At 40.3% G+C, this 26740-nt stretch overlaps 1 protein-coding gene across 6 annotated transcripts in view; it reads right to left on the reverse strand.

The window, feature by feature from the left end:
- Positions 1-26740, reverse strand: part of AMBRA1 (autophagy and beclin 1 regulator 1) — a 243867-nt gene that overhangs the window by 139415 nt on the left and 77712 nt on the right. For all 6 annotated transcript variants that reach the window (XM_061610890.1, XM_061610887.1, XM_061610888.1 and 3 more), the window contains one exon: positions 26323-26505. In XM_061610890.1, the coding sequence (XP_061466874.1) occupies positions 26323-26505 (183 nt within the window). The remainder of the gene's footprint in view (positions 1-26322; positions 26506-26740) is intronic.

Consider the following 26740-nt stretch of genomic DNA (forward strand, 5'->3'; position numbering starts at 1 on the left):
CTGATGGGAGTTGTGGTCCAACAACATCTGGAGGCACACTGGGTGGGAAAGGCTGGCTTAGAGGCTTTGTGCTTACGAGATTTGGAGTCTGCTAAGGCCTGTGAAGTTGATGGCTGCTGATGCATATCAAAGTGCTGTTGCTCCATAGGAAAGTCCGTAAGGGCAGCAGAGGATGGACCAACCATGGTTATAAGCTCACAGTATTGGGGAGCAGTACCAGGTGTTAGAAGGACAGATTTCTGATTAATCAACACACTCACAGGTAGAGGGGTATAGTGGATTAGTGAAGCCAAAATTTACTGCATAGAGTAGAGGGGAGGGGTTTGATGTCCAATACAGCCAGAAACCAAAATAACTGCTCACAATGGGGGGGGGGAGCAGTTTTGCCTCTAAATGCAGCCAAAAAATAAAAAACTGCATTTTTAAAAATATATCCTTGCCTTTTCTGAAGAAGAAAAGGAAAAAGCAAAAAGACACAGGAGATCAAAACTAAATGCAAAACAACCAAGAGACTTGGGGGGGGGATACAAGAAATATAAAATAATATTGGAGGGAACAATGGACTGGAGAGGAAGGAAAACCTTATCCAAGCAACAAGAAAAAAGCATGGGGGAAAAACTTGCAATGGTAGAAGCAGCAGAGGAGAGACAAAATGGCGGACAGGAGAAAAACCACCAGAAAAGATGTCCGGAGCTGCAGCCAGGAGCTCCAAAGCATGCAGATAGAAGGTGGAGGCTGGAGGGTGATCCACAGCACTTGGCTGAGGTGGCTGATGGGGCATCCCCGGCCACTGACTGCAGAACTAGGATCAGGCGGTGGGAGGAAGAAGCTGCGGCCTTTGGACAATGGAGGGAGAGAAGATAGCTGTAAGGAGGGGGGCTGCAGGAGGAGGGCCACTGCACCCAGTTGTTGCGAGGCTGGTCCACCACAGGGAGGCAGCTGAACTCAAAAAAAGGGGCATCAGGGTCCAGAAACAAAAAAAGTTTTTTTTAAAACACAGAAATTAACAACGAACAAAACAAAGAAATAACAATGAATTAAAATGGACAAACTCACAAAAGACAGTAATGAACTCACAGAGGGAGATGAGAGCTAAGGCAGAAGGATGCAACCTAGGACAAAGGCAGGAATGGACTGGGATAACAACAGAAGGAGCAGATAAAGTCTTGACTCCTGTGCATTCCTGCCTTTGGACACCAGGCGGCGCCAATACCCTCCTGATGGCATGCTACCTCAGGAAAACAATAAATTTAGCTCTCAAAGTGCCAAGCTAGTTTGGTCATTCCTTTGCAGTTATAGAAATTCTCCCCATCCCCTCATCTCTCTCCTCAAAGTGACACTCAGGATAGCTGCTCAGACCTGCGTTCCCCATTGTGGGTGACCATTGTGGGAGGCCAATGCTAGTCTAATCCAGCAAAGCAGTTTTGATATCCATATGTCTGTCTCAGTGGTTCTATGGTAGGAAACATTCAGCATTTTACTAAAAAAAGAAATCAGAGCAGCTGCCAGCTCAAGGATATTTTACCCCCTTCAGAAAATAAAACTCAAGAACCTTCCAACTGCTCAAGCTGGGTAGGCAGCCTTTATGTAGCATGTAAACAGTGCCAAGAGAGGGCATGGAAAGCAGATGTTATGATTGCAGTATGAAGTCAAAATAACACTGACAGGTTTGAACAAACAGTCCTCAAGTTTTAAGGTGCTATATTAAGATTTATAGCCTAATTGTTACTCTGACAGAGACCAATGGAGTTTACTCTAAAGTAAATGAGTAAGAAATTATAGTCTAATTACACAATGAAGAAATTATTTAAGCTTGCAGTCAATTAAGCAGCAGAAGGGCTTTTAATAGAACATGGTGTATCACAATCTTTCACCCAAGAAAATGAAAATGTGTTACAGAATAGGAACCTTAGGTCTTTTTCTGCCAAATATCTGCTGCATCCCAAGGCACAGGGACTTACATTCATGTGAACCAAGTAATATCTGAGGCCAGGAATCTAAGGATTGCCATCACTTTTCCCCAAGTAATAGAGTGAAATACAAATCTCTGAAAAAATCCTAATGCACACAGAAGAGGAGTAACAGCAATTGTAGCCTTGAGAAGACAAGGGAGATATGATAGCACTCTTCAAGTACTTGAAAGGTTATCACACAGAGGAGGGCCAGGATCTCTTCTCAAATCACCCCAGAGTGCAGGACACGGAATAACAGATTCAAGTTACAGGAAACCAGATTTTGGCTGAACATCAGGAAAAACTTCCTGTCTGTTAGAGCAATGCAACAATGGAACCAATGACCTAGGGAGATGGTGGGCTCTCCAGCACTGGAGGCATTCAAGAGGCAGCTGGACAGCCACCTGTCAGGTATGCTTTAAGTTGGATTCCTGCATTGAGCAGGGGGTTGAACTAGATGGCCTTATAGGCCCCTTCCAACTCTACTTTTCTATGATTGCAGCTTGACATCTGAAAAAAGGCAACTCAAGGTCAGTGTCATGCAACCAAAAGTAGCAAAGAAAAAACAAGGAGGAGAAACTAGCCATCTTGTAGATGCAAGAAGAAAGATCCCTTAGACTGAGCAGAGGTTCTCAAACTATCTATTTCCAGAGCTCACTTGAAAGTGCTGAAAATTACTGATGCCCACCAGTCACAAAATGATGGAGCATGGAAGAACCAGTCACAAATGGTGGCTGATTGCGGCAGAGTTTGGCATAATCAGATGGCAATTGATAGATCATTTTATATTGATATCTAATTCCTCTTTGGAAATTGCTAAATTTTGCTCTTGTGGAAGGGAGTTCCCCAGTTCAGCTTTCCTCATGCTAGCTACACACATTGGTCCAAGATGTATTGTGATTGAGTCTTCTCATTTTAGGCAGGGTTTGCTGATGCAGAGGCTCCAAATAGAGGCAGAATGTTATTGTCTGTTTCCCCTCCCCCCCCAGATGCCTCAAAGTATTCTTACTCCCCTCAAAGTATTTATTTTCCCATTCTCCTTCTACACTTAATTTGAATCTCCATCCACCACAGACTTCCAATTTGTTTCATACATATTCGCTGCTTTGTTTACATTCACTTCTTCCTCCTGTAATGGCTTCCTCTCTTATCCCACTTCATATTCCAATTTTTTATTATTTAAACTAATATTCTCTCTATTTCTAATTTCCTTCTATGCTCCCTCTAGCCCTTTCCCCTCAAAAGAGAGGAGAGACTTCCTGGCTCAACGGGAGACAGAGAGATAGACAAGAGGACTGGGATCAGGACTCTATGTGAGTGTGGAGGGGCTAACAGATGCAGTAGCCCCAGATGCTTCTCCCATTCCTTCCCCTCAGTCCATCCCTTTCTCTGCCATTCTCTCTTCCTTCCCTTACACTCACCCGGCCAACTACACCATTCACCCATCATTTATTTTCTCTTCTTCTTTTCTCCCCTCCAATTTGCATGCTATGTACTCTTTCACCTCACCCTCTAACCATTACCATATGTGCCTCTGCACTGTGCAGGCAGGCAGCTGCTAGCATTGGTCCAACCAGAGGGCTATGGAACAACTGGGGAATCCCCTGCAGCACCAAGCCCCAGTTGAAAGTGGGCTTCGGCCTACTCATGGTCCCTAGCCACAGTTTGAGAAATGCTGCTTTACCGTTTGCAATGAGGAGGTCACTAGCTATAACAGTTTCAGTGGAGGGGTAGAAAACTACTGCCAAATTAGCAGGGGGTTGGTTATATCAAAAGAAAAGCTCTTAAGGAATTTTGGAAATGTGAGGAAAAATATTTACATATGAAATCATTTTTTTAAAAAAACTTTTTAATAAAGTAAATAAAGACATTACCCCAAATCATCAAAGTATTCAAATAAAAAAGAGAACATCTTCAAACAATCATTGATTACACTCATTTCTTCAAACTTTTCTTTTTCTGCTTTTGGCTATGGAAATGTCATAAATAATGACACAATACTGCTCAAAGGAGGAATGGCTGAAGCATTGCTTTTAAAGATGTTTTGTTTTTAAGGTGTTTTTTAAGATGTTCTGAGTGTTTCATCACTTGTTTGCCGCCCTGGGCTCCCTTTGGGAGGAAGGGCAGGATATCAAATAAATAAATAAATAATGTATAGGCCCTCATTATGGGGGATAATTTCATTCCTAATTAAGCAAAATATCCAACGATGAGAAGAAGCTGGATTTTTATGATGCAAATGTCAAACCAATCTGAATCCTGCTGCCACTCAAGGCCATGAGAAGAAACTTACTGGCAGAGCTTGGAAGTAATTCGTTACAAATAACGAGTTACTTGTAATTTATTATTTTTTTGAGTAACGAGCAGGGCTGTGGAGTCGGAGTCAGAAGCAATTTTGGGTGGAGTCGGAGTCGGTAGAAATGTACCGACTACGGCTTCAAAATAAATTTTGATTGACAAATTTTTTAAAATACAAATTCACAATGTCAAAGAAGCTTCCCATGAAGTCAGTTGTATTTGAGCATTTCACCATAACTCAGGATGGAAAACATTTTGTGTGTCAGTGTATGGCACAGGACCCAGATAAAGACAAATGCTGTGATGCCAAGATCAGCACATATTCAGGCAGCAATAAAAATGCTCCTATGAGAGCTTCCAATTTAAAAAGACATTTACAGCACTTTCCAGGGCTGTGGAGTCAGAAGCAATTTTGGGAGGAGTTGGAGTCGGAGTCGGACAGTAGAAAAATAGAGGAGTCGGAATCTAAGGTTTGGCGTACCGACTCCACAGCCCTGGTAATGAGTGGGTAACTTCGTTACATTTTGCTAATAGAATGAGTAGTAACTTCATTACTTTTGAGCTGTAACTTTAATGTTTCCAGCATTACTTTTGGGCGTTACTTGGGGGAGAGCAGGGGAAGCCTTCTGCTCCTCTGATTTGTGGATGAAAATCATGTGCTTCAAATTGGGCTTCTGTGCAGCGTCGGTTGGTCTTCCCTTGTGCTCTACAGATGCTTAGGAGGCGACGAGGGAGGAGGTGGAGAGTGAGAAGGGGTGGAGAAAACAATTGTTTAAAAATGGAAAGGCGTGGAGGGAGAAAAGAGCTGAAGAGCAAGGAGGCAGCAAGGAGACATCAGCAAAATGGACAAAGAACTGGCTGCAGAGATGAGAGACGACTATGTGTGTGTGTTTGGTGCGCAAAGCGTGTGTGTGTGTGTGTTTGGTGTGCAAAGCTCCCTCTCTTACCAGCGGAGAGACACCAGCAAAGCCCTTCAGGGTGGCAGGCAGAAGTTGTAGCAGCAAGTTGCCAGGGTCCTAAAGAACTGCTGCTTTCTTTCATGCCCTTCCTTTTCCTAACAAGCAGAGTGCATCTTAGTCTTGTGAGGAAGATATTCTCTGGAAGCTCTTTTGTGCAAATCCTTCTCCCCATGGCAAATGCAAAGAGTTCCAAACTGGCACTTGTTAAAAATGATGATATAGCTGACTTACAGTACAATACATACAAGTCTACTCAGAAGTAAGTCTCTTTATGTTTAATGGAGCTTACTCCCAGGTAAATCAAATTGGGTATAGGATCGCACTAATTAGCTGGACCAATTTGCGGGGGGGGGGGGGAGAGAAAAATATGACCCTTTATGGTACAAAGATGCATCAATCTGGTTAAGGCAAATAAAATTTGATGCATGTAATACAAGGACTAACCTGCAATCCAGTACTTGTCTACTCAGAAGTAAATCACATTGGGTTTAATGGGACTTACTCTCAGGCAAGTGTGTATTGAGTACACACTTACCTGGGAGTAAGTCCCATTGAACCCAACAAAGCTTACTTCTGAGTAGACATGTAATGGATTGCAGCCTTAGTTTCCTTTCCCCCCCATTTAATTCTGTATCTTCACAACAGCCCTGTGAGGTACATTATGCTGAGAGCTAGGCGCTGGCCCAAGACAATAAATAAGCAAAAACAATGATGAGTAAAAATTTAAAATGTGAAAATGCTCATGCTCAGAGTATTTTTGTCGCTGTTTGTCAAGGCTCTGTGTGTTGGTTTTTATGTCTACTGTCTCATAACTTCCTTTTGCCTGGGAATGTTGTATTTCATACTGTTACAGATGTTCTTTTAAAAAAAAAATTGCCCAAATTCTGTGGGGTTTTTTTTCTAACGTGAGTTCTTTGCATGGTTTAGGGGTGGCATTGCAGGAGATAAGGCTCTTATGGACAGCTGTGTGGCAGGTAGAAATTAAACAGAGTAAGCCTTTTTTGTATGGAAATACAACTATGGGGAAAGCATCACCTGTTAACATTCTATCTGTCAGACATCTTATTACTTGTGTGTGCACCCCTCCCCAGATTTATTTTTGATCTGTGAATTCCATGACCATTGCCATTCCCTCCCCCCGTTTATCTTTGCAACAACCCTGCCAGGTAGCTTAGGCTCAGACAATATATGTAGATAAGCAGCAGTTGGTAGTTGTAGTTGGTACAGCATTAATAAAGTATAGCCCCTGAAATGTATTCTGGTAGAGTTCAGTCCTATATATGTCTGCTCCAAATTAAGCCTCACTGAGTTAAATGGATAAATATATAGGATTGCAGATTAATTTTTACCTCTGAAAGGAACGCGCTGTCAGGCATAGAATTTAAGAGACACTTTTCTGGATGTGTTTGAAACAGATGGGTAGGTGGGAAGGGAGTTGGGTCTTCAAATCAGAAAATTGAAGCCATTCAAAATATGTCTGCTTTCTATATTGTGCCCCTATAAATAACTAAAGAGCATGAGTATTCAAGTAACTGTTTAACCAGTTTACCAATAAACCATACAGTGTGTTTTTTAAACATTAATCTCTTTAGAATTTAATTATACTTTCAGTTTAGACTCTCAGTAGCCTCTTCCCTCTGCAAGGGTGGGGGACCTATTAAATTGGTCCGCCCCCAGAGACTAATGAATCCTGAAGGTTTTCAGAGGGCTCTGGGGGTTTTTCCGGCTGACAGGACCGGCGCTCCTGTTGAAGCTCTGGTTGATCTGTGGAATGCGGAGATGACCCGGGCTGTTGACACGATCGCCCCTGTGCGCCCTCTCCTGTGTAGAGCTCATACAGCTCCTTGGTACACTCCAGAGCTGAGAGCGATGAAACAAGATAGATGGAGGCGAACTCCCGACGGATGCAATTATGCGCTGGTTAGTGCTTCCACCAAGCTGTATGTAAGTGCGGTGAGGGCGGCAAAAAAATAACATTTTGCTGCCACCATTAATTCATCCATTTGCCGCCCAGCGGAGCTTTTTAGAGTTGTCCTCGGGCTACTTCAGCTACGCCTGCAGGACACGGTAGAACCATCGGTGGCTCGCTGTAATGAGTTTGCTGAGCACTTCCAGAATAAGATCTCATGCATCCGCTGGGACTTAGACTCCCAAGTTATAGCAGTTGATCCTAACGAGGTGTCCGGAGCACAGTCTTGTCATGTTTTATTGGATGAGTTTCAGTTGGTTCAGCTCGAGGATGTGGACAAGGTGCTCGGACAGGTACGTGCAACCACTTCGATACTTGATCCGTGCCCCTCTTGGCTCATAAAAACTAGCAGGGAAGGAACAGTTGGCTGGGCCAAGGAAGTGATAAATGCCTCTTTACGAGAGGGAATGGTCCCTGATTGTCTGAAGGAGGCGGTGGTGAGACCACTCCTGAAAAAACCTTCCTTGGACCCAGAAAATTTCAACAGCTACAGACCAGTAGCAAACATTCCGTTCCTGGGCAAGATCTTGGAACGTGTGGTTGCCGGCCAGCTCCAGGCGCTATTGGATGAAACCGATTATCTAGATCCATTTCAATCGGGTTTTAGGCCTGGTTTTGGCACAGAGACGGCCTTGGTCGCCCTGTATGATGACCTATGTCGGGAGAGGGACAGAGGGAGTGTCTCTGTTGATTCTCCTTGACCTCTCAGCGGCTTTTGATACCATCGACCATGGTATCCTTCTAGGGAGGCTCGCGGAGTTGGGAGTTGGAGGTACTGCTTGGCTGTGGTTCCACTCCTACTTGGCGGGTCATCTCCAGAAGGTAGTGCTTGGGCAACATTGCTCAACTCCGTGGGCTCTCCAATGTGGAGTTCCACAGGGGTCGGTTCTGTCTCCCATGCTTTTTAACATCTACATGAAGCCGTTGGGCACGGTCATCAGGAGTTTTGGAGTGCGTTCTCATCAGTATGCTGATGACACGCAGCTCTAATTCTCCTTTTCATCTTCCTCAGGTGAGGCTGTCGATGTGCTGAACCGCTGTCTGGCCGCAACAATGGACTGGATGAGAGCTAACAAACCGAGGCTCAATCCTGACAAGACTGAGATGCTGCTGGTGGATGGTTTTTCTGATCGGATAGTGGATACATATCCTATTCTGGATGGGGTTACACTCCCCCTAAAGGACCAGGTTCGGAGCTTGGGAGTCGTTCTAGACTCTTCCCTTTCACTTGAGGCTCAAGTAGCCTCGGTGGCACGGAATGCGTTCTACCAACTTCGGTTGGTAGCCCAGCTACATCCCTATCTGAGTAAGGAGGACCTTACATCAGTAGTACATGCTCTGGTAACCTCGCATTTGGATTACTGTAATGCGCTCTACGTTGGGCTGCCTTTGAAGACAGTTCGGAAGCTGCAGCTAGTGCAAAATGCGGCTGCCAGATTGTTGACAAGGACCAAGCGGTCCGAGCATATAACACCTGTTCTGGCACGCTTGCACTGGCTACCAATATGCTTCTGGGCTAGATTCAAAGTGTTGGTATTAACCTATAAAGCCTTACACGGCACGGGACCACGATATCTGTCGGAACGCCTCTCCCAATACGAACCCGCCCGTTCACTACGTTCTGCTACGAAGGCCCTCCTCCAGGTTCCGACTCATAGAAAGGCCCGGAGGGTGGTGACCAGATCTAGGGCCTTCTCAGTGGTGGCCCCCGAACTGTGGAACAGTCTCCCCAAGGAGGTGCGCTTGGCGGCGACACTGCTATCCTTTCGGCACCAAGTTAAAACCTTCCTCTTTCCCAATGCATTTTAACCTAAGTTATTGTTTTTCTTATCTGTTGTAACTGATTTTAGACTGTTTTATTGCTATATGTTCTTATTGTATTATATTGTGTATTTTGTATGTTTTCTGTTGTTCACCGCCCAGAGAGCTTTGCTAGTCGGGCGGTATAAAAATCTAATAAATAAAATAAATAAATAAATAGTTTCAGTCCTTTGCAAATTAGAATAAGGACAAGAAAAATAGTTGAATGGGTGTCAGCTTGTTCCAAAGTTCTACATGGGGCCCGGTGTTACTATCACCAAGGGGAATTTTTTTAAAAGGTGTTGACCAGAGTGTTAAGGTAGCAAATACAACTTTACTAAATATGCATAAAGTTTCTTAATTAGTATACAGTGTCTCCTTAGTGGACTCAAATGATACAGTTAAAAGGAGTAGTGCAACCTGTTACCTAAGATTTTTGTAATGACCTTCACTACCCTTCATTCAAATCAATCTGACTGAAATGTTAGATCTACCAAACACTAATGTTCTTAAGTTAGTTATCGAGTCTCTGTCACTGAGCACAAGGAGGATAGATATGAACTACTAATTTAAATTTATATTACTGGGCAATTAATTCAGCTGCTGTTCATCTATAGCCAAATCACCAGAAAATTAATCTGTGAAAGTTCAGAGTAATATCTTAAGAAAAACAAACAAAACAGCAGTAGAGTTCCTTCCCTAAATTATCTAAAAATTGTGTTGATCAGTTAAAAGGAAAAAAATAAGTTTAAAAATAGAGATTTAAAACAATTGTTAAGGTTTTGAAGGATTTCATGATCATGGAGAAAAAAAGAGTATGCTGAATAAAAGAGCATTCAAATTACACAAAAGCATTTTTCTGACAGGTATATGTATTAAGACTGTGAAAGCAATCTCCCAAGAGATGGACTAAAAATGCAGTAAAAAGCACTAGAAAAATGCAAGGAACAATTCCATCTTGGCTATAAGATTGCTAGTAGAGTAGATTCTTCCCTTGCCACCCAAATCCCATTTTTGCACCAACTTTAATTTGTAGAGCAGCAACATCTAGTAGAACCAGATTGCCATGGCCACCACGTTTTAGACTGTTTTTCTCACTTGCTATTACAGGGGAATACCAAACTACTGCCCTTTGCCAATTTATCTGCAAAACTTTTAATCCAGCAGGGTTGGAAAAAGTGAATTAATGGCTCTCTTAAAGATTTTTTTAAATAAACAGCCTTGATTATGGTTTTTTAGGCAGGCATTCGAGACCTCTGTCTAATTTAGTTTAAATTTTTGTATGATCGGGGTAGGTTTGGATTGAGTATACTTATTGTTGTTTTGTATTATATGTTATATTTTACTCTATGTTATATTTTAGTCTATGTACGCCGCCTAGAGTGGCCGTTAATTCGGCCAGATAGGCGGCCTAGAAATAAAATTTTATTATTATTATTATTATTTAAATAATAAAAAAGATTTCTACCACATAGAAAAGTACTTCACAAGATCAAGTACCACTGACAACTACCAAATACAAGAGGATTCATCACCTGGTCAAATGATATGCACTGCTAAATACTGAAGATGAATTGCTACAGGAAAGCCAATTTGAAACATGAAGTCACAAGTCTGTTCTGACCCAGAAACTAAATAAGTCTCCTCTGATCCTACATGTCTCACTGATAATAATTAGCGAGCCAACAATGAACTGTTATATCTAGTAGCTGCAGCAACGGGTCATTGGAGACCATGGCAATTGGAAGTTTCAAAAGGGAATGGCAGAACGCTTCTCTCCCTCTCCCTCTCACACACACACACGTGTGAAACAAACGCTGAAATGTTAATAGCCACCCTACAAGGCAACATCAGTGTAGATTAAAATAACTCTAGGGCTATTCAGCTAAAAAGCATCTTCTTAACAAACATGTGGGAGCTTGCAATTGTGAGCATTAACTCTTGATTTTGTTTGTTTGGAATTGCTCCAGGGTATCTTGGCCTCTTTGATGGTACCAAGACAAGAATAATCATCACTTGCTAAAATAAATTACATTTCCTGTAGCCTATTAACCGGCAGAAGTTTTCACAGAATCATAGATTACTAGAGTTGGAAAGTGCCTTTAAGGCCATCAAGGTCAATGCAGGAATCCAAGTTAAAGCATAACCAACAGGTGGCTGCCCAGTTGTCCAGTGTTGGAGAGCCCACCATGTCCTTAGGTAATTGGCTCCATTGTCACACTGCTCTAACAGTTAGGAAGCTTTTACTAACGTTCAGCAGGAATCTGGCTTCCTGTAACTTGAGCCTATTATTCCAGGTCCTGCACTGTGTGATTGAGAAGAGATCCTGGCCCTCTTCAGTGTGACAACTTTTCAAGTACTTAAAGAATGCTATCATATCTCCCCTCAGCCTTCTGTTCTCAAGGTTAAACATGACCAGCTCTTTCACACTCTCCTAATAGGGCTTTATTTCCAGTCTTCTGATCATCCTTGTTGCCCTCCTCTGAACCTGCTCCAGTTTGTCTGCATCTTTCTTAAAGTGTGGAGTGCAGAACTGGAAGCAGTACTTATGATGAGCCCTAACCAGTGCCACATAGAGGGGGACTAGTACTTCACGCAACTTGAAAACTATGCTTCTGCTGTTGTTATATGCCTTCAAGTCGATTATGACTTATGGCGATCCTATCAAGCAGCCAGGGCTGTGGAGTTGGTACGCCAAACCTTCGACTACGACTCCTCTATTTTTCTACTGTCTGACTCCAACTTTGACTCCGACTCCACCCAAAATTGCTTCCGACTCCACAGCCCTGGAAAAGGCTGTAAATGTCTTTTTAAATTGGAAGCTCTCATAGGAGCATTTTTATCACTGCCTGAATATGCGCTGATCTTGGCATCACAGCATTTGTCTTCATCTGGGTCCTGTGTCATACACTGACACACAAAATGTTTTCCATCTTGAGTTATGGTGAAATGCTCAACTACAGCTGACTTCATGGGAAGCTTCTTTGACATTTTGAATTTATATTTTAAAAAAATTGTCAATCAAAATTTATTTTGAAGCTGGAGTCGGTAGAAATGTACCGACTCCGACCCCACCCAAAATTGCTCCCAACTCCAACTTCACAGCTCTGCAAGCAGCAACCTCCAATAGCATCTGTTATAACCACCCTGTTCAGATCTTGTAAGTTCAGGTCTGTGGCTTCCTTTATGGAATCAATCCATCTCTTGTTTGGTCTTCTCTTTGTCTACTCCCTTCTGTTTTTCCCAGCATTATTGTCTTTTCTAGTGGATCATGTCTTCTCATTATCTGTCCAAAGAATAATCTCAGTTTCATCATTTTAGCTTCTAGTGATAGTTCTAGTTTAATTTGTTCTAACACCCAATTATTCGCACAAAGCTCTCCTTCAACACCACATTTCAAATGAGTTGATTTTTCTCTTATCCACTTTTTTCCCCGGCCAACTTTCACATCCATACATAGAGATCGGGTATACTATAGTCTGAATGATCCTGACTTTAGTGTGCAGTGATACATCTTTGCATTTGAGGACCTTTTCTAGTTTTCTCATAGCTGCCCTCCCTAGTCTTAGTCATCTTTTGATTTCTTTTTTTTTTTTTTTCAATAATTTTTATTCAGATTTTCATAAAACATACAAGACAAAATCATAAAACATTCAAAGACAAAAAACAAAATCAAAAATAGTTAAACAAAAAGAAAAAAAGAAAAAAAAAAACAAAAATAAAAAATAAAGAGTAAAATATTGACTTCCCATTTGTCAAAGATCAAATCAGTTATAAGTCTATAATATATAACAATCCTGTCTCTTAAGTCATATTATAAAATCACTTTCCTCCAGTAGTTATCTTACTTAATCATCAAATCTCATAAACATTACTTTATTCTTTCCACAAAAAGTCAAAGAGAGGTTTCAATTCTTTAAGAAATATATCTATCAATTTTTTTTTCCAGATAAGCATATCGATTAATCCATCTCATTACTAATTATGATAATCTTATTGTCATAACCATAGTCAAAATAAACATTTCAATTAATCCATCACATCAGAATCTGTTAGGTTCAGTAATTTCAGTAGCCATTGTTCTATTATCCCTATTAGTTCCATTTTCCATCTTCCATCTTCAGTAGTCTTGTTAAGTCCAGTAATTTCAGTATCCAATCTTCCATTATCAGTATTCCATAATAATCTTGCTGTCAAAGCCATAGTCATATAGTAAGAGTCTAATGGGAATTACCTCTATCCCAAATATTTTCTTGCCATCCATTCTGAATAGGTTGCTGAAATACAGCTGTAAAATCATATCTCTGTTCTTTTTTTCAAAATACACTGGGTCATCTCTTGAAAGTTTTTCCATTGTCACATGGCTGCAGTTAATTCCATAGATTTTCTCTATATTGGGCTCCATCACATCATTCCAGTCCAGAAGATTATCCATGCCATTAATAACTTTATCTCTAGAATCTTCATTAATTTCTTCAGAGATAACATTGAGTTCCAAACAATAGATTTTATTTCTAAAGTCCATAGACTCCAAATCTTGTTCCTGTTCCACGTTTGTTCCAATCTCCGGGATCTCCTCTCTCACAGGGACCCCTGTTCCAGTCTCCAGGGTCTCCTCTCTCACAGGGACCCCTGTTCCAGTCTCCAGGGTCTCCTCTCTCACAAGGACCCCTATGTCTTTAATCTCCTGTGTCTCCAAACAATAGATTTTGTTTCTAAAGTCCATAGACTCCAAATCTTTTTCCTGTTCCACGTTTGTTCCAATCTCCGGGGTCTCCTCTCTAACAGGGACCCCTTCCAGGGTCACCTCTCTCACAGGGACCCCTATATCTTTAATCTCCTGCTTCATTTTACTCAATTCAACTTTCAGCTCCTTACAACCCTGTCGCAGGTTTTGTTTCGTTATCTCAATCTCATCCATTATTTTCTGAAACATAGTTATTTCCAGCTTCTCAGCCACTTTCTTAATTGCCATTTTAAAAGAAAAATATAGGAAAACCACTTCTTATTTCAGCAACAATTGGGTTAATACTCCAAACTTGGTGACATCACAATATAAACAGAGCAGACAGCCTTATCTCTCCATAGTTAAGTAAACAAAATGCAGTTCCCAGGATCGAAACAATTAATGGCAGTCGTCAAGAAACAGATTCGTCAAAATAAAATAGACCAAAAAGAGAGTAGTCTCAGACAGTATAATATTCTTCAAAATAAAAATCTGGAATAGAAATCCCTCTTCTGTGTATATCTTTAGAATGCAAATCCAGGACAGCTTTTTGCAACAAAAACAGAGATAAGCTATTAATTAGTGCGTAGCAGAGAGAAGTTATGGCTCCCCAGTGAGATGTCAAAAACCGATCAATCTGGCAAATCTCTTTTAAACAGCAACAATTTAAGTCAAGTAAAAGAAAAATATAGAAAGAAGGGTGCTTGCCTGTTAGTGCGTTCTCTCTTAGAAGATAAGATGAACGTTCGCTTTAACAGATAGAGCTTGCTGTTGAAAATCCGTCCCACCTTCGTCGGCTGGACCTCGTCCCATAAATTAATGAGATCTGGTCGTCCCAACAAAAATAGGCTTTGAGGTTAATCTCTTCGTTTCTCCCTACCCGGGAGAAGTTTAATCAGTCAAAAAAAAAAAGAAAAAACTGACTGATATATCTGAATAAGCTTCTTTTGAGGCAGGAGCCCGTCTCAAAAGCAGGCACAGGCTAAGTCACCCTTCCCGGAAGTCATCTTTTGATTTCTTGACTATTGTCTGCATTTTGGTTAATGACTGTGCCAAGGTATTGATAATCCTTGACAAGGTCAATGTCCTAGTTGTCAACTTTAAAGTTACATAAATCTTCTGTTGTCATTACTTTAGTCTTCTTGATTTTCAGCTGTAGTCCTGCTTTTTTCCTCTTTAACTTTCATCAGCATTTGTTTCAAACCATTACTGGTCTCTGCTAGTAATACTTCTGTTAATTCAGCCTAAAATAGCATTTGTATTTTTTGCAGCCTCATAGCACTGTTAGCTTATACTTAGCTTGTGATCAACAACAATTCCATGATTCTTCTTGCATGTAGTATCGCTGAGCTGAGTATCCCCTATCTTATAACTGTGTACTTGGTTTCTTTTTCTTAGGTGTAGAACTTTGCACTCATCCCTGTTCAATTTCATTCTACTGTTTTCAGCCCAAACCTCCAGCCTATGAAGATCACTCTGAATTTTGTTTCTGTCTTCCACGGTATTAGCCAATTTTGTGTCATCTGCAAATACCTCCTCATCCAAGTCATTAATGAAAATGTCAAAGAGAACTGAATGAGCCCTGCAGTACCCCGTTCAGAGGAAACGTTGATGATCAGTCTTTGAGGATGATTCTATAGCCAGCTATGGATCCACCTGACAATTGTTCCATCCAGCCCATATTTAGCTAGCTTATTAACAGAGTATCATGGGGCACTTTGTCAAAAGCTTTGCAGAAGTCAAGATATATTATGTCCACAGCATTTCCACAGTCTACCAGGGAGGTTACCTGATCAAAAATGAGATAAGTTTAGTCTAGCAGGATTTGTTCTTCATAAATCCATGTTGGCTTTTAGCAATCACTGCACTGTTTTCAAGGTGCTTACAGATTGACCACTTTATTAATGTCAGGTGATTGGTCTAGTTCCCAAGTTCCTCCTTTTCCTCCAGCACTTCACCAGTCCTCCATGATTTCACAAAGATAATAGACAGTGATTGAGAGTTCTTCAGCCAGTTCCTTCATTACTCTAGGATGCAGTTCATCGGCCCCTGGAAATTTTAACTCATTCAAGGTAATTAGGTATTTCTTGGCCAACTGTCTATCAATCTCAAGCTGCAATCCTACCCTTTCCATTTCTACTTCATGTTTGCTTAACTTCCTGCAATTTGTACTTTTTTGGGAGAAGACTGAACCAAAGTAGAAATTGAGCACTTCTGCCTTTTCCTTCTCATCTGTTATCATTTTGCTATCTTCACTAAGTAGCTGAACCACCATTTCCTTTTTCTGTCTTTTATTATGGATGTACCTGAAGAAAGCTTTTTTGTTGCTTTTAGTATCTCTCACTAAGCTCAGCTCATTCTCAGCTTTAGCCAAGTATTCCCCTCACAGAGCTACTATCCCCAGAAGAGGGGCTGACTGTTAAATCACTCTCGCCACTGGAGCTCTGTCAGGAGAATAGGAGTCTCCTAACAACTCTCAGCACCCTTCACAAATGACACTTCCCATGATTCTTTGGGGGAAGCCATGACTGTTTAAAGTGAAATAAATGTCTGTTTGCCAAGCCAAACAGCTGTGAGTCTGGCTTTTAGAACAATGTCAGTTGGTTCTTACTGAGCATGCCCACGCTTATCATTGACTTCAATGTTAAATTTACTAAATTAATTAAAAAACAGCCAGGCAGGTCTTTTAAAAAACCTTTAAACTGCAGAAGATGAAGGTCAAGGTATGGGGCAAGGTTTGTAATAGGATTGCAAGTACTCTATGAACATGGCTGATTTTTAGTTAATTTCAACAAATCATGAGACCACTGACAGAAAAAAGTCCAAAAGGTGTCTGGATTTTTTCCCTCTTGTTTTACACTTTGAATTTTTGATTCTCTCCAAGTGTTTTATGTTGTTGTTGTTGGTATGTGCCTTCAAGTCGACTATGACTTATGGAGACCCTATGAATCAGCAACCTCCAACAGCATCTGTCATGAACCACCCTATGAAAACTTAGAGGGCTGTTAAGCAGGATCTCTGAGTTCAGGTTTATAAGTTTTGTAAGGTTTTGTTTTGAAATGAGCTTATGGGAAGCATCAGAATGGCATGGGGGGTATTTTCAATTTAACATTGCGAAATGCAAAAAATCCATGCTGGCTATAGTATTCAGCCACTCCTGTGGCTGTATAATTGAAACTAAATCCTTTCCAATAAGTACTGTATCTATTTTGCATCTGACTAGCTTTGAATGGAATCTGAAAACCATTCATAACTGTTTTGCGCCTCCTTTGGGAAGAAAAACAGGGATATGAGCAAAAACATTACTCATATCCCTGTTTTTCTTCCCAAAGGAGGCCCCAATTAGCAGGGCTGTGGAGTCAAAGTCGGAGTCGTGGAGTCATAAGCAATTTTGGGTGGAGTCGGAGTTGGTAGAAATGTACCGACTCCGACTTCAAAATAAATTTTGATTGACAAATTTTTTAAAATATAAATTCAAAATGTCAAAGAAGCTTCCCATGAAGTCAGCTGTAGTTGAGCATTTCACCATAACTCAAGATGGAAAACATTTTGTGTGTCAGTGTATGACACAGGACCCAGATGAAGACAAATGATGTGATGCCAAGATCAGCGCATATTCAGGCAGTGATAAAAATGCTCCTATGAGAGCTTCCAATTTAAAAAGACATTTACAGCCTTTTCCAGGGCTGTGGAGTTGGAAGCAATTTTGGGTGGAGTCGGAGTCGGACAGTAGAAAAATAGGGGAGTTGGAGTCAAAGGTTTGGTGTACCGACTCCACAGCCCTGCCAAATAGTTAACAGAAAAACAAAAACCAACACAATTAACAAAAAAAATCAGAATAACCATCAACAAGAAGACAGAGGATATATGAAATTATAAAACCAGTCAAAGCCAAATTCATGTTAAAATCATATCAATGATACAGTAAGTCCATAAGAATTAAAGGTCCTCTTTCTGGCCTTGATGCCTCCACCCCATAAGCTGGTCCCCATATGTGGCATCATTTGTAAACTGATAAGAGCTGCTTCTCCATGTTGTGATGATCCAAGGCTAATGGGAGTGCATCTGAATATTCTTCCAACCATGTGGGAGAGGACAACTGCATGAGTCTTTCTTGCTCAACCCATATACATTCCTCAATCTCCTGGCTGCTGGACTTCCTTCAGGCAACAGAGAGAATTCTAACACTGCCTCCAACTTTGAGTATGATAACATGGAAGTCCTCTGGTATAAGGTGCTGGTGAGTGGTGAAGGAAACTAGCAAAGTCACAAACAACCTCTGGCTTCAACTGCCAACATTATAATGTCATGTTAACCAGGCCCTCTCGCCTGTCCTACCTCATACCAAGTATTAGCTACTACAGCTGGCAGGGAAAATATGCAAATGCCAGGGAGCAGAACCTAATGGAGGGCTGGCTGGCTGGCTTCAAGGGGCTGGACATTCATACAATATAAAAATGTTTCTATCCCTGCACAAATAGCTTAAGCCTTAGAATTGAGCTCACAAGTCTGGATCTCAGCAGAAGTGTAAGAAAGTGAGATTGTAAACCTTTGCAGAAGAAAAAGTATGTTCTTCTCAGACTTGACCAGAAGATCATAAATTTTGGTTACTTCCACCTCTACTGCTGGTAATATTTTAGAGGGGGGTGATACACGCAGCACAAATTCTGTACAAATAAAAAATTACTAACTTTCACTCTGGAAATTTAGAACATACTCTACATATGTTTAATACAGAAATAATTAACAGTGCTTAGCTCTAAACTTCCAGGAACTGCTAAGTCATATGTCATCACTATCAGGGCTGTGGAGTCGGTATGTCAAACCTTTGACTCCGACTCCTCTATTTTTCTACTGTCCGACTCTGACTCCTTCATAAATGGCAAATGTATATTAATGTATTAATATTAATAAATTAATATTAATATTAATATATTAATTTTATTTTGAAGTCGGAGTCAGTACATTTCTACCGACTCGGACTCCACCCAAAATTGCTTCCGACTCCAACTCCACACCCCTGATCACTATTAACATAACGTTAATTAAAGTGACTGGATACAAAGAACCTAATACAACTCATCATTTGAGCAACACTGCTGGATCACAGCAAGGGTCCATGTGGTCTTGTAACCTGTTGCTAAAAAGGTAGCCAGTCAAAGATAGATACTTTCTGAAACAAACATAATTCTGTGCAAACATCTAAACTCTTTACCAGAAATACTGATTTCAAGTTCAGAAATGTCAGTGAGCCAGCTCTATTGTCAGAAGCCAAAGATTCATGACAATGGGTTGGTTCCAAAAGGTGCCATTCCACTAGCACAAGAAGGAACAGTCTTTTTTCTGTCAAAGGCCACATTTCCTCAAGGATAATCTGGCAGAAGTTGCAAACCGATTGTGGGTATAGACTGTGGATGGGATCATTCCCTTCTCCCCCTCTGCAGTCAGAGGGCTGCTTGGGAAAGGACAGACCACTCTTTCCAGAAGTCTAAGCTGAATGCTTACAGAGGAGTTATGAAATTAGGCAAAGGAATGAAAGTAGCCCAGCTCGGCATTGATGGAAAGCTTATTTTGATCATGAAAAGGCTATTTCCAACTTAGAAGTTCACTGTGTGAAAAGACTGATCCTAAATCTAGAAAGATTATGGAAACAGTTGCTTGAGTTATATGCCTTTCCAGAAACAAATGTGCAACAAAAAATTATAGGCACACAGTTGCTTCCCCCCCACCATGGTTTTGTGCTTCTTTTTCTGCCACCCTTTTATGATTGACAGTCCTGACAAATCAAATGCATTCTGGCATTGTCAACTCATCACACTTCTGTAGCTTTCCCCTTGACTTCCCTATGTGTATCTTCTTTTAGATTGTAAGCCTGAGGTCATGACCTCTGTCATAGTATGATTTATGAATGGTGCCTCACGAATGCAGGTATTCTGTAAATAATTATTAATAATTGTTTAGATTCTCTATAGAGTATAGCCCATATACACCAGAAATCCACTCAGGATAGCTCATTTGTCTCATGCATACTGGACAAAGAAGACTACCTGGTATTTAAGGAAGAAAGAATAGCACAAAATGGGCTGGTTATAAAATCTGGTTTGAAGAACATGGAAGGGAAGATGTAGAAATAACTCAGATGTCATACAACACTGAACCCTACTAATGAGATTAGTATCTCACAATTACCAGAATGAGGGCATGCAAAATAAAAAGGAGGTACAAATTCTAAAATTATTTTATACTAGGTGGCTTCCGATCTATATTCTATTAAGTAGCTCATTCTTGAAAGCAGGCAGGCAAACTTTATGAAACAGTGATGAAGGATTACAGAGAACATTTTCAGGCAGAGAGCTCATGCTCCTGAGTATCTGCATTTCAGTGTGTGTCAAACACAATAAAATCTGCTTATTTTCCATGTCTTACTGAAGACAGATGGAAGAATTTAGGACACTGTCATATTTGTATGCAGAAATATTTCCGCCTGGAAATGTAACCTTTTTGCGCTCAAGGAAACTGCTTACTGCAGACCCAACTCCAGTTAGATTATCAGGACCAGATATATTACTGCATAATACCTAGATTTCATGCAAGAAAGAGGGGCTATGAGAATCTTAACTCATGCTCCTAATACCAAAAACTGTTCTGGAGGATTTTGAAAAATCCTATGAATATAAACACAATGAACTGGCTGCACACAGCATTAATAATAATAATAATAATAATAATAATAATAATAATAATAATAATAATAATAATAATAATAATAATAAATTTAATTTCTTCGTCGCCTATCTGGCCAATGGCCACTCTAGGCGACTTACAAAATTATTAAAATACAATTAATAAAATACAGTAATACAATAAAAACAATAGATCTACAACAACAATATTAAAACTGGGTGGGAGGCATTACAATTATATTGATTAACCCTCCCCGGATACCCCGAAGGCCTGCTGAAAAAGCCAGGTCTTTAAGGCTTTCCGAAATACATTTAGGGAAGAGGCATGCTGGAGCATTGGCTTCTTATGGAAAATAATAATTTGAAGTAAAGCACTCTCTGACAAAACCAACCTCATGGTGTTCAGTGGTAGGTAAAGGGGAGGATACAGATGTAAAAATAGACCTCCTTGGGTACCTTGGGCAGAAAGGCAAAACAAAAATGCAACAAACAAATAAATAAAATATTCAGAAGGTTTAAAGCTGTACACAGAATGCAGAAATCTGCATTAACTGCTAGCAATGTATGATGTTTCAGAAACAGAAATTGTTCACCTGAAAACCAAAAGCAATACAATCTACTGTTTAAAGGAGGATATGTACAATATCGTTATCACCACAGAAGAAGAATGATCACCTAGTCCTAATGATTTTGCATCCTTAGACAATATAACAATGTGGAGTGGAGCAAGAGAAAGACTACATTTTCCTTTCTGCCCTGGAAAAGATGAGAGCAAGGTGCATTATATTAGAACACAAGAAGAGCCTTGATGGAGTATGCCAAAGGCCTATCTAGTCCAGCATTTTGTTTCCACAGTGGTCAATCAGATGCCAACGGGATGTTCACAAGCAGCAGAATTCTACTGTTTGTGCTGCTCAGCAGCTGATGGCTATATAACCATTATGATTAGTAGCCTTGATAGCCTTATCCCCCATGACTGTCACCTTTCCACCCTAAAAAGGATTTGTTTACATTTTTATATGTCATTTAAAATTATATCAATCAATGTAAAAGGAGGGGGAGAAAAAGAAAAAGATGAGGCCAAGAAATTCAGCAACAGAAAATCTTCATTGTGGGGAAGGGAAAGGAAAGGTTCCACCTAAAAAGACCCCTCTATCAGCTTCCCAATCAGCCAAGGAGGATAACTGCATAGAAAAAAGGGGCTCCTACTGGGAGAAAGTTAAATGCACAGAGGGGCAAAGATCAAAATGGAACATTTGTTACCAGAAAGCACAGTTAATACATAGGAGAGAAACGCACACCTGTCCCTACTAGGCATGAAATAAAGGGTGGTTTTGGTATGGCTGACTGAGTCGCTTTTCTTGAATGGTCCCCTTCCCTGTGTGAGTATTATCTGCAGGAGAACACATTTCTCCACAGGTATCTGCCTAGCCCTGTGAATGAAGAATGTACCAATCCTTTTTAGCAGTCAAACCCCCTTCCCTAGAGGATGAATAGGAGACAGTAATGGAAATTACTGAGGGTTGCTCTTGCAGAGCTTTCCCCGTCACAATGGGCCCCAGCAGGCTGCCTCACTCCTACTCCCTCAGCCTGCAGTGCTGCTTAGGGAAAGCTATTAGGCCGGCTGACGCTTCTACGTATCTCCCCTCATTTACATCTTACACAAACAAAACCACAATGAAAAGGGGAAGAGACACTCATTCCCCTGTGCTTCCGAGGAGTTAATTGCTAGAGCATGAAATGACAGCTCCAAAGAACAAGGGTTCTGCCTCCACCATACATTCTCTCACTAGAAGATTATTTCCTGCTGCTCTAGGAGGAACCAAGTTCAAACTACCTGGTTCAAGAGTGTTCAACTGGAATTCAAGGGCACAAGTTGTTTTTTACCCCAGCTGATGGCACTATAAAATCAGCACAGATTGTGATGGAGTACTCCAACTACCCAGACCCAGCTGGAAAGTGTTTCTGAGGACCTATGAAAAATCTAGCCCAGTCAAGTAGCTTACAGGTCACATGATTGCCCAGAACCACAAACACTGTTGTGTAGTTTTTTGTGGAGCTACACTGTACTTGAAGATCAAAACTACTGCAAGGAAGATCACTCTGAATTGGCTTAGAAATAGAATAAACAGGACGTCAAAAAAGACACACATGCACATTCATTAAGCAATAGAGTCTTACGGCACCTTAAAAACTAACAGATGAAGCAGCCTCTAATCCATGAAAGGTTATGCCACAATAACTGTGTTAGTCTTTAAGACGCTTTAGTGACCCATCTGTTTGTCACCAAAAAATTCAGGAAATACAGTACTGGATTAAGAAGACAGCTGGTTGCAGATATTTACTGATCAATTTTTTTTGAAAGCCAAAGCATAACAGACTAAGCAAATGAGATAGGATATCCAGCCAACCTGGAATTATTGTACTCTCCAGCTTCTGATTAGGGGACTCTCTCATTTTGTATCTTGGTATTAAGTTAGCTTTTACCTACTGGCTCAGTACTGAGAATATGGAAAACTAAAGCCCCGTTCAACTATATGAAAAAGTCATTTTACTTCCTTTCAGCCTCCTACTGTTACAATGACTATAACAATTTACAGGTTGCTCTGCATTTTTGCTAACCATAATTTCTGTAGCATATTAAAATATATGATCCCTGCACTAACACGTTATAGGGAATTGATAGAAACTTTAGCTAATGAGAGATTCTTAAGGGATATATATGGGAACACACAACAGAACACCAAATGACCAATATGAACCTTAAGAACATAAGAAGAGCCTGCTGGATCAGGCCAGTGGCCCATCTAGTCCAGCATCCTGTTCTCACAGTGGCCAACCAGGTGCCTGGGGGAAGCCCGCAAGCAGGACCCGAGTGCAAGAACACTCTCCCCTCCTGAGGCTTCCGGCAACTGGTTTTCAGAAGCATGCTGCCTCTGACTAGGGTGGCACAGTACAGCCATCATGGCTAGTAGCCATTGATAGCCCTGTCCTCCATGAATTGGTCTAATCTTCTTTTAAAGCTGTCCAAGCTGGTGGCCATTACTGCATCTTGTGGGAGCAAATTCCATAGTTTAACTATGCGCTGAGTAAAGAAGTACTTCCTTTTGTCTGTCCTGAATCTTCCAACATTCAGCTTCTTTGAATGTCCACGAGTTCTAGTATTATGAGAGAGGGAGAAAAGCTTTTCTCTATCCACTTTCTCTTTTTTTTTTTTACAATAATTTTTATTCAAATTTTCATAAAACAAACAAAACAAAATCATAAAACATTCAAAGACAAAAAACAAAACAAAACACAAATGATTAAACAAAAAAAATAAAATGTTGACTTCCCATTTGTCGCAGATCAGTTATAGGTCTACAATATATAACAATCCTGTCTCTTAAATTATATTATAAAATCACTTTCCTCCAGTAGTTATCTTAATTAATCATCAAATCTCATAGACATTACTTTATTCTTTCCACAAAAAGTCAAAGAGAGGTTTCAATTCTTTAAGAAATATATCTATCAATTTTTCTCCAAATAAACATGTCGATTAATCCATCTCGTTAATAATAATAATAATCTTATTGTCATAACCATAGTCCAAATAAACATATCGATTAATCCATCTCATCAAATCTGTTAAATCCAATAATTTCAATAGCCATTATTCCATTATCCATATTAATTCCATCTTCCATCTTCAATAGTCCTGTTAAGTCCAGTAATTTCAGTGTCCAATCTTCCATTATCAGTATTCCATAATAATCTTGCTGTCATAGCCATAGTCATATAATAAGAGTCTGATGGGAATTTCCTCTATCCCAAATATTTTCTTGCCATCGATTCTGAATAAGTTGCTGAAATATTGTTGTAAAGTCATATCTCTGTTCTTCTTTTTTACAAAATGCACTGGCTCATCTCTTGAGTTTTTCCATTGTCACATGGCTGCAGTTAATTCCATAGATTTTCTCTATATCAAGCTCCATCACGTCATTCCAGTCCAGAAAATTATCCAAGCCATTGATAACTTTATCTCTAATATCTTCATTAATTTCTTCAGAGATAACGTTAAATTCCAAACAGTAGATTTTATTTCTAATATCCATAAACTCCAGATCTTTTTCCAATTCCACATTTGTTCCAATCTCCAGGGCTTGTATCTTCCCTTTATTTTTTCTTTTCTCATCTCTGATCTCATTCTCCTCTCTCACAGGATCCCCTATTTCTTTAAGCTCCTGCGTCATTTTGCTCAGTTCCATTTTCAGCTCCTTACTGCCCTGTCGCAGGGTTTGTTTCGTTATCTCAATCTCATCCATTATTTTCTGAAACATAATTACTTCCAGATTCTCAGCCACTTTCTTGATTGCCATTTTTAAAACCACGAAAACAAAACAAAACAAAAATAAAGAAGAACCACTTCTTATTTCAGCAACAATTGGGTTAATATTCCAGGCTCGATGACATCACAGTATAAACAGAGCAGCCTGCCTTATCTCTCTATGTTCAAGAATACAAAACAAATTTAGTTCCCAGCATCAAAACAGTTAGTGGCGTCGTGAAGAAGCAGATTCGTCAAAATAAAATAGACCAAAAAGAGAATAGTCCCAGACAATATAATGTTCCTCGGAATAGAAATCCCTCTTCTGTTTATATCTTTAGAATGCACTTCCAGGACAGCTTTTTGCAATAAAAACAGAGATAAGCTGTTAATTTCGTGAATAACAGAGAAGAGTTATAGCTCACCCAGAAGTTCTTTAAAGCTGATTCATTTGACAAATCTCTTTTTGCTGCAACAATTTAAACCAAGTAAAAAAAAAATATAGAAAGAAGGGTGCTTGCCTGTTAGTCCGTTTTCTCTTTGAAGAAAAGATAAACGTATCGCATTAATCAGATAGAGCTTGTTCGGAAGTCCGTCCGGCATTGCTGGCTGGACCTTTTCTCATAAATTAATGAAATCCAGTCCTCCCAACAAAAACAGGCTTTTGAGGTTGATCTCTATGTTTCTCCCTGCCCGGGAGAAATTTAATCAGTCAAAAAAAAAAAAATGTTCTGACTGATTTATATCTGAATAAGCTTCTTCTGAGGCGGGAGCCCGTCTCAAAAGCAGGCACAAGCGAAGTCACCCTTCCCGGAAGTCCTCTCTATCCACTTTCTCAATGCCATGCATAATTTTATACACTTCTATCATGTCTCCTCTGACCCACCTTTTCTCTAAACTAAAAAGCCCCAAATGCTGCAACCTTTCCTCATAAGGGAGTCGCTCCATTCCCTTGATCATTCTGGTTGCCCTCTTCTGAACCTTTTCCAACTCTATAATATCCTTTTTGAGATGAGGCGACCAGAACTGTACACAGTATTCCAAATGCGGCCGCACCATAGATTTATACAACGGCATTATGATATCGGCTGTTTTATTTTCAATACCTTTCCTAATTATCGCTAGCATGGAATTTGCCTTTTTCACAGCTGCCGCACACTGGGTTGACATTTTCATCGTGCTGTCCACTACAACCCCGAGGTCTCTCTCCTGGTCAGTCACCGCCAGTTCAGACCCTATGAGCGTATATGTGAAATTCAGATTTTTTGCTCCAATATGCATAATTTTACACTTGTTTATATTGAATTGCATTTGCCATTTTTCCGCCCATTCACTCAGTTTGGAGAGGTCTTTTTGGAGCTCTTCGCAATCCCTTTGAACAGGGTTTGAATTTAACCAGCTATTCTGTTTACTAAGTCATCCGAATGCAAAACATCTTGAAAAGTTGCAACAGTTGGTTCGTTTTTGTCTTCCACTCATCAAAAATAAACTGGGTGATGTGTTAAATTCCTGGTTTTTGAGAAGGACAAACTTAACCTGCCACCTGTAGAGATCAAGGCACTTGTGAACAGAAGAAAGGAAAGGTCACTGGTCAGACATGGTGGAATAAGGAAGATGAGCACTTACTCAAAGTCTTCAAATTCCAGATCATTTCCTTCTACAGATGGACCTGTATTCTCAGAGGTGGAAGCAGAAGATGAGGACGAACGGAGCCGATTCTGCTGATATCGCATGGAGCGCTGACGAATACTATCTCTGCGTGAAAGATACTGGATCATCCTCTGGGCATAATAAGCAGCAGGAGACAACCTGAGAATATGAGACATCACTGTTAGTTCAGAAGCAAGTTTCACCAGATACAGATGAACTTGCTTCTTAATTAAAGGTTTAGGACTGCAACTTTATCATCCAAATCTGTATCTGAAATTCCTGAATCTGCTTTATCAATAATTCTTAGAACCACAATGTAAGGCAGGTAATTGTTTACACTCTTATTACATTTATTTTGTGGGGGAGTAGAGACTGAGAAATAGTGGCTTGCCAC

Source organism: Rhineura floridana, chromosome 2, assembly GCF_030035675.1.
Source record: "Rhineura floridana isolate rRhiFlo1 chromosome 2, rRhiFlo1.hap2, whole genome shotgun sequence".
NCBI classification, from domain to species: domain Eukaryota; kingdom Metazoa; phylum Chordata; class Lepidosauria; order Squamata; family Rhineuridae; genus Rhineura; species Rhineura floridana.